We start from the raw sequence: 9,302 nt of genomic DNA on the forward strand, positions 1-9,302 counted from the left end.
AATGTGTCAGCCATATATTTAGCAATATACTGTACCCGTTAATTGTTAAACTCACTAAATCATTACATTGAGCGCTGTACACCTCGATCACAGGACCTGAAATCAAGGACTACAGCACGTACAACGTGTGACCTCATATATATGACTCACCGACATGAGTGACACCTTACGGCCAACACAGGTCGTTATCAATGTAGAAGGTGAAGCCAACACAACACAAGGCAGCATCATATTACACCAATAATGACAGCTTTATTGGTATGGACTCAGCTGAACTAACAATGTACTGAGCCCTTGTTCTTCACTTCATGCCTTCATGTAAAACCATTGTAAACTAAAGTCAAAGTCATTCACACAGGAAGATTGGTAGTAAATAACAGCACACTATTATCTCTTACATAGGTCTGCCAGAACACCTGGTAAAAAAGTGAGCACCCCAATCATTTCAGGAGATAAGTGCGAAGAAAATAGGAGAAAAAGAAAAAGTGCGAAGAAAATAGTCAAGAACTGTCATTTGACCAATATTCATGCAATGGCAGCTGTTTACATGTGAGGCTGAGAAAATATTTCTTGTAGGAAAAAAAAATATTTTTATTTTATAATGTATGGAAATGCTTAGTATATGCCATTCTGTTTCTCTAAAATATAGTGGGCTAACATAGTCATGTCAACGGTTACAATGCCCTATATGCTCACAGTTCACACCATCGCCCTGTAACAGTCTGATCAAAACATATTGTACCGGATCAGCAAATGGTTGATAGATAGAAGGACAGACAAATAAATAATCTGTAACGGACGGACAGTTAGATAGATGAACAGACAGACAAGTAGATAAATAGATAGATGATAGACATAGAATAAATAGACAGACAGATAGAATAGATAGAATAAACACATATATACATAGATAGAATAGAGAGACAGGGTAGATAGATAGATAGATAGATTATCCAGATAGATAGAATAGATAAATAGAATAGCCAGATAGAAAGAATAGATAGATAAATAGAATAGCCAGATAGATAGATAGATAGACAGATAATAGAACAGACAGATGGATAGACAGATATATAGATACATAAATAGAATAGCCAGATAGGATAGATAGATAAAATAGACAGACAGAGTAGACAGATAGACAAATAGAATAGATAGATAGAGCAGACAGATAGATAGATAAATAGATAGAATAGCCAGATAGAACAGATAGATAGAATAAACACATAGATACATAGATAGATAGAATAGAGAGATAGAACAGATAAATAGAATAGATAGATAAATATAATAGCCAGATAGATAGATATAGACAGATAGATAGAATAGACAGATGGATAGAATAGATAGAATAGACAGATAGATAGATAGATAGATAGATAGACAGAGGGATAGAGAGATGGATAGATAGATAGATAGGTAGATAGATAGATAGATAGATAGATAGATAGATAGATAGAGGAATAGAGAGATGGATAGATAGACAGACAGATAGATAGATAGATAGATAGAGGGATAGATAGATAGATAGATAGATAGAGGGATGGAGAGATGGATAGATAGATAGATAGATAGATAGATAGATAGATAGATAGATAGATAGATAGATAGATAGATAGAGGGATAGAGAGATGGATGGAGAGATAGATGGATGGAGAGATAGATAGATGGATGGAGAGATGGATAGTCGCCAAATGCGGTGTGTAGCTACTTTAACTAACAAATGTTATGACGCCATGTGTCCGCTGCGCCTCCATTATCCTCTGTTATCAGAGGCGGAATATGCTATTTTAGTGCCTGACACTACTGCGCTCCTGCTACTGAACATGACATGACTGTAAATGCTACTATATGTCGTCACTACTGTTCTAGGAAATAAAGTGTGAACACACAGGTACTCAGCCCATTCCCTTTCTTCACTCCAGTAGTCATTTCCACCAGAGAATGAGCATACAATTTATAACTAAATACTGAATTCATAACAGGTGAGTCGTAAGAAAAAAAACCTTCCCAGTAATTTTCCTGCCTGCAATGTTCTTTGCTCTTGACAGGTTAATGGTTAACTATTATTTACTGTTCAGCTATTTTCCTATTCTAGCTCAGATTAACTGTTTTGTTACACTCTTCTGACTCCTGAAAGGCTTCTTCTCTGCCACAAACCACTAAAGGATAAGCTTTCCACCCCCACCCACACATTATTCTTGGAATAATACATGAGGGTCTCTGCCCTGGATCTCTGTCCTTTTCATTGCGCCTAAATCACAGGGGGTGTGAGAAACTGAGGTGGGATAAATGGGCACAGAAAGCTTTTGTTTTCTTCCCCATCAGGATCTTGACCGCCACTGGCAAAATCTTCCATAATGTGTGATAGTCACCAAACTGTATCCTGGTATAATGCCGCATAGAAGGCATTAATACGCCATATGTTGCTGCTCATGTGTCACTATGCTAAGCCCCTGTGCTGTTTTCATTGATTTTTTTTTTACCTATAAATGTATCAATATTTCTCCATGTGTAAGGTAAGATGACAGGTCTGAAGGTTTTATATAAATATTTACTAAACAAGAAAAAAGTGTATCATCAGCAATACCCAACATAAAGCAGAAGAGGACGAAGGCTTAGCCATTAGGAGATGTAACTGACGGAATAATGGCCCAGAATTATGGAGGGAACCTGTAACGATTTCAGAAACATCACACAATTTATGAAACATATTTGTACATTTTCAGCCCTTGGGTCACAATGACGTCCCGGATCACCCTCACCAGGTTGTCATTGCTTTCTTTTACCCAGTAAAAAAAATTACTATATTCCCCCATGTAAAATAAAAACAGCCTGTACGCCTGGTGCCGGTGAGGGTCCAGCGATGTCCGCGTTGGGTCTTCTGGGGCTTGTGTTATGTTATGTGAGCCCCGCAGCAAATCAGCGCCCACTAATGGATTGCTCCACTTTTACCTCCTTCGGCGGAGGACATGCGGAGGAAGTCAGAGGGCAGCAGCAGATCTCACTTCTTCCAGAAGTCAGTGTCGTCCTAAGGAAGTGAGAGTGATTGGCTGCAGGGCTCACGTGACATAAAACGTAATGCGAGCCTTGGAAGACCCAGTGCTGACCTCGCTGGAACGGCGTCGGCACCAGAGGTAAGTACAGGCTGTTGTTATTTTACACAGGGGAATATAATAATTGAGTAGTGGACAACCCCTTTAAAGGGAATCTGTCACCATGTTTCTTCCATCTAATTTTATAGTAGCATGAAGTAGAGACAGAGACCCTGATTCCAGCAATGTGACACCTATTGGGCTGCTTACTGTAGTTTTGATACAATCACTGTTTTATCAGCAGATTACCACTACAGGACTAGTAAACCTGCAGCCATGTAATCCTCCATATTCATGTGCTCTGTATAACCCCACCCCCACCACTGATTGGCAGCTTACTGCCTATGCACAGTGTATATAAAAGAGCTGCCAATAAGTGACAAAGCTCAGCATTGAAAGTACTGGTAGATCTGCAGCAGATTAAACAGTGATTGTATCAAAACTGCAGCAAGCAGCTCAGTAAGTGACACATCGCTGGAATCAGTGTCTCTGCTTCTACATCATGCAGCTCTCAGATGGGGTAGCAAAAACCTGGTGACAGATTGAGTCAATGTGATTTGTAATAACTACTATCCTATCTGTCATGGTTCCTAGATACTTCAAGGAAAAGTATAGCAAAGACCTCAACTGGGGAATATTGGTGAATGCGTAACTTGTGATTTATTTTATCTGAATATCAGATGAAACATTTTAAGTATTTGATGAAGACACGCATCATGTGACACCATGTTGTTCCTCTCCATCATTCCTGTGGTCATTTTTTGTGATTTTTGGCAGCATTTGGCCCAAGCTAAGATTCCGCGTGAAGAGCTCACACATTAGCTCACACTACTCCCCTCCAGATTCCAGCGCTATTAGTGAAAACATTAGCAATTTACATTTAATCATTTCTGTATGTGGAGGATCCTATGGAGGAGAACATTGCGTGCTTCTTATTCTGAGCATTGTGCGGAGCCTCCCTTGGGCCTTTGTTGGCGGATAGGGTTACAGCCCTGTGTTTCCTGCCTGGCCGGCCATACAGTGTGTGCAGCAGTGTTTGACTTTAGCTTAGTCGACGTCATTGTACTTGGCAGCACACAGCGCCGGGAGTTTACATGATGTCACCGTAAAGTACATGTGGCACGTCCCATTCTCCGGAGTTTAGAGCAGGATTACTCCTGGCAAATCCTTTCCCAGAGCCCTTCATTTAGGCAGATCAGTAGTGACAGGACTGGGGGTCCTTACTCTGTCACTTGGGGGCAACCATGGCACTGAAAATGATGGGGCAGATGGCAGAGACAGGCAGAAGATGCACCAAATGTAGCAAAGTGGCGCAGATAGTACCAGACTATGCAGAAATAAGCAAGTAAATGTGGAGCATGGCAGGTGTGCCAGCTCGGAGCTCAGGATAGGCTAGCCATTGTGTCACTGTTATTACACTGGGCCTGCCCTAGGGTTTTACATGGGAGAGATATATCTCTGGCACCACTTACATCCCATAATAACAAGGACTGTGATCCCACTGTCTGCCCCAATGACCATTACATTTTCAAGGGATCCCCTAAACAGTTCCTACATAAGCCCCCAAAGCACCAGAACCACGTATTAACCCTCAAAAGAGCAGCACTTAGTACAGGACATCATCCGCAACAGCACCATGGCCTCCTCACATTAACCCTTACAGCACCATGGCCTCCTCACATTAACCCTTACAGCACCATGGCCTCCTCACATTAACCCTTACAGCACCATGGCCTCCTCACATTAACCCTTACAGCACCATGGCCTCCTCACATTAACCCTTACAGCACCATGGCCTCCTCACATTAACCCTTACAGCACCATGGCCTCCTCACATTAACCCTTACAGCACCATGGCCTCCTCACATTAACCCTTACAGCACCATGGCCTCCTCACATTAACCCTTACAGCACCATGGCCTCCTCACATTAACCCTTACAGCACCATGACCTCCTCACATTAACCCTTACAGCACCATGGCCTCCTCACATTAACCCTTACAGCACCATGGCCTCGTCACATTAACCCCTACAGAACCATGGCCTCCTCATATTAACCCTTACAGCACCATGGCCTCCTCACATTAACCCTTACAGCACCATGGCCTCCTCACATTAACCCTTACAGCACCATGGCCTCGTCACATTAACCCTTACAGCACCATAGCCTCGTCACATTAACCCTTACAGCAGCATGGCTTCATCACATTAACCCTTGTAGCATCATGGCCTCCACAGATGACCCAGCATCTCTTCTATGTCACATTAACCCTTGTAGTATCATTGCCTCCACAGATGACCCAGCATCTCTTCTATGTCACATTAACCCTTGTAGTACCATTGCCTCCACAGATGACCCAGCATCTCTTCTATGTCACATTAACCCTTGTAGTACCATTGCCTCCACAGATGACCCAGCATCTCTTCTATGTCACATTAACCCTTGTAGTACCATTGCCTCCACAGATGACCCAGTGTCTCTTCTATGTCACATTAACCCTTGTAGTACCATTGCCTCCACAGATGACCCAGCATCTCTTCTATGTCACATTAACCCTTGTAACACCATTGCCTCCACAGATGACCCAGTGTCTCTTCTATGTCACCTTAACCCTTGTTGACCCAGCATATCTTCTATGTCACGTTAACCCTTGTAGTACCATTGCCTTCACAGATGAACCAGCATTTCTTCTACTATGCATTAAACCCTGGAATCACCATAATCTACCCCATATCAGAGCTACTACCCTCACCCTTCACATTACATTAACCTTAAAGGCTGACTGTTCTCTGTAAGAGATACAATGTAATACTATAGATATGATGATGCCTTTTAATGGCTAACACTATGTTTGTTTCTCTTACTTCGAGCAATCAATCTTTTTTTAACTGGCTAACACAGAACCAAAAGCTTTGTTTTCCTTTTTGATTAACCTTTAAAGCACTTCACATTAAACCTCAACTACACCAGTTCCCTTCTAACTCATATTAACCTCCAAAGCACCAGTCTCCCTCTGTACCTCGAGCACCCCTGAGATCCCACCATGAGCACATTCGCTCTGCTGATTCCATAGGCTCCGATCAGTACATTAACCCCCACTGTGCTCCCTTAAGAGCCGGGTCAGTGCGCCCCCTGCTGCTCTCTGCCGCCGGTGCACTGAGCAGGAAGGAGGCAGCGATCCCTGATCCCTGAAGGAGGCAGCGACCGTGCAGACTGACGTCACCCGAGCAGCTTCATTCTGAACACGACACGACCCATCCCATTCACAAAACCGCCTGCCCCCTGCTCTGTATATATAGCCTGTGTGAGCTGCGCAGCCTAAGCCAGCAGCCAGCAGCCAGCCAGCACAAGGCTAAGTAATACAAGGCAACACAAGACAGGGCTGGCTGACCCCCCACCAGGACTCTATTCCTATTTATTGTAACTTTCAGACAAGGTGGTCACAAGGCGACTGCACACGACTACAGCCATTGGACTAGTGCACTACAGCGGGCTGAAGAAGCACGGATTGAGCAGAGCTATGGTCAATATGGAGATTTGTGCCATGGATTGCAGCACAATGAAAGCCCTCCTGGCAGATCGGGCACACAAGTTCCTGGTGCTGGACTGCCGATCGTTCTTCTCCTTCAGCTCCTCTCACATCATGGGCTCCAGCAATGTTCGCTTCAGCACGATCGTGAAGAGGAGGGCTAAGGGCAGCATGGGCTTGGAGCACATCATCCCCAACGAGGAGCAGCGCTGCCGGCTGATCGCGGGCTTGTACGAGGCGGTGGTGCTGCTGGATGAGAGGACATGTGAGCTGGAGCCCCTCCGGAAGGACAGCACCATGATGCTGGCTGTGACTGCCCTGTGCAGAGACCCCCGGGGCAGCAGGATCTTCTTTCTTAAAGGTACATTGAACTTTCCCTCCAAAACGTCTTCATTCATAACATCCTCTCCCTTTAACCCTCGTAAAGCCATGTGATCTCATGATACCCATTCTCTTTCTCAGGTGGCTATGAAGCATTTTCTTCTGAGTGTCCAGAATTCTGCAACAAATGTTCTCCTCCAGTGGGACTGAGCCTGCCCTTGAGTGCCAGCAGTGTGCCAAGCAGCGCAGATTCCAACTGTACCCCCTGTGGCACCCCACTATATGATCAGGTTGGTATATGTCATGTTCCTTTAACTTATAATGCTATGTAAGGGTTACAATCACAGAAGCTTTGCTAATATGTACCATTAAGCAGATGTAAGCATGTGCTCAAAGTAGTGTCAAGTATAATGTTTATCAACATCACTGTGAATATGGACATGTTCTAGGCATTTGTGATCCAATGAATGACAATTTCTTCTCTTTTCTTAATCCATTATAGGGTGGACCAGTGGAAATTTTGCCCTTTTTGTACTTGGGCAGTGCCTACCATGCCTCCAGAAAAGACATGCTGGATACCCTTGGCATCACAGCCCTGATCAATGTTTCTGCTAACTGCCCTAACCACTTTGAGGGACACTTCCAGTACAAGAGCATTCCCGTGGAAGACAGTCATAAAGCCGACATCAGCTCGTGGTTCAATGAAGCCATAGATTTTATAGGTAAATATTTCTGTAATGAGTTTCTGGTCAATAATAAGAGAAAGTTGTGGAATGTAACATTATATCTAAGTGGGGTCGGTCATACTATCTGAGCAGGTTAGGAATGGCCACAGATTAGTTTTACTTTTTTACTAGGCTCATTGTTTATATGGGGACGAGCTGACCATACGTCAATAGGATTAGCTCCTTTTGTGTTTAGCATTGCCCCCTAGTGTTCAGTGCTAGTAAAGTCTCATACTTCTAGTACATTATATACAGTACTTCCGATACTTGGTCTTGTATTATATATTGTTGATTGCTTATAATAACCAGTCGTATTTGTTTTGTTTTCAGACTCTATAAAAAATAAAGGAGGAAGAGTGTTTGTCCACTGTCAAGCTGGTATTTCCCGATCGGCTACCATCTGTTTGGCCTATCTAATGAGGACTAACCGGGTTAAGCTGGATGAGGCTTTTGAGTTTGTCAAGCAGAGAAGGAGCATCATTTCCCCTAATTTCAGTTTCATGGGACAGCTTCTTCAGTTTGAGTCTCAAGTACTAGCCCCGTCCTGCTCAGCAGAAGTTGGTAGCCCCTCCATATCAGTTTTGGACAGGTCGACGGCTACTACTACTGTCTTCAATTTCCCCGTTTCCATCCCAGTTCACCCAGCAACGAACTCTCTGAGTTACCTTCAAAGTCCAATCACTACATCGCCGAGCTGCTGAGATCCCGGGCACCAGGACTGGACTGAAGCACATGGACTACATGTGTTTCTCTTAAGTGCAATAATTTTTTAAAAAGTTTTATTTTTACTATTTTCTTTTACGCCGTCACGTCCGTGAAGGGCAAGATGAACTGGTGAAACCACAATGAACATTGCAAACTGACATGACTTGTCGTGATTTCGGACATATGTCCTGACCACTGAGGAAATCAGAAAAAAAAGACAGGTCACAATTGCCTTTTTGTTTTACGTCTCAATTGTATTTATAATCTCCGTTTAATGGGGGTTCGACAGTATTTTTCCATTCCTGAACTTTTTTGTACTGCTTATAGTGCAAGAGAAGGCTGCTGCCTACGAAATGTATAAGAAGATAATGTACGTCCTTTATTTATTCTGCAAGCTTCGTCCTGCCTTCGGATGCCTAAGATTTCAGCTTTTCAACGAAGCAAAGAAGAAATACCTCAGTATTTTCTGGTACTGTAATTCCTGTTCGTAGTTCAAGACCAGCTTCAGTTTCCAAAGCACTGATGAAAAAGATAGCACTAGGCCAGAGCCTTCTTCTGAGTTTGCTGACAATTGTATATATGCTATAATCTTATTTATGATGTAAAATAATATATTTCTTCTCCTGGGAGAAGACATTTTTAATACAGAACTATGACTTTTTATACTGAATAGAATAAATTATGACTTTGTACTGAAATGCGCTGCGTATCTCTTGTATGAATTCACTGTTACAGGGCGGCCATAATGTCTGAGCCAATAATCGTACAACTCAATGACAATTACACGAAGCAACAAATGCCTAACGTATTCTACAAGTAATCACTCACACCAGTCCATATTGGGCTCTGTCTCTTTCCCCTTTATTCCTCATGCACACGATTATATTAGACAAGTGCCATCCTGGTTCTGATGGATAACACTTGTA

General features: G+C 43.0%; 1 protein-coding gene across 1 annotated transcript; it reads left to right on the forward strand.

Annotated features, from left to right (window-relative positions):
* Positions 1 to 6,380: 6,380 nt before the first annotated feature.
* On the forward strand, positions 6,381 to 9,074 carry DUSP1 (dual specificity phosphatase 1). Its single transcript, XM_073651310.1, has 4 exons — positions 6,381 to 6,986; positions 7,088 to 7,236; positions 7,449 to 7,668; positions 8,002 to 9,074. The coding sequence occupies exons 1-4, from the start codon at positions 6,617 to 6,619 to the stop codon at positions 8,370 to 8,372; spliced, it is 1,110 nt and encodes a 369-aa protein (XP_073507411.1). The 5' UTR covers positions 6,381 to 6,616; the 3' UTR covers positions 8,373 to 9,074.
* The last annotated feature ends 228 nt before the right edge of the window (positions 9,075 to 9,302 follow it).

Source organism: Phyllobates terribilis, unplaced genomic scaffold (assembly GCF_046119375.1).
Source record: "Phyllobates terribilis strain yellow unplaced genomic scaffold, ASM4611937v1 Scaffold_11__3_contigs__length_659146591, whole genome shotgun sequence".
NCBI classification, from domain to species: domain Eukaryota; kingdom Metazoa; phylum Chordata; class Amphibia; order Anura; family Dendrobatidae; genus Phyllobates; species Phyllobates terribilis.

What these genes read in the sequence shown, in the direction of transcription:
- DUSP1 (XM_073651310.1), top strand. Translation starts at nt 6,617, where the DNA reads ATGGTCAATATGGAGATTTGTGCCATGGATTGCAGCACAATGAAAGCC. An exon ending in CAGGATCTTCTTTCTTAAAG is followed by an intron (nt 6,987 to 7,087) that starts GTACATTGAACT and finishes TCTCTTTCTCAG; the next exon opens with GTGGCTATGAAGCATTTTCT. An exon ending in TGAAGCCATAGATTTTATAG is followed by an intron (nt 7,669 to 8,001) that starts GTAAATATTTCT and finishes TTTTGTTTTCAG; the next exon opens with ACTCTATAAAAAATAAAGGA.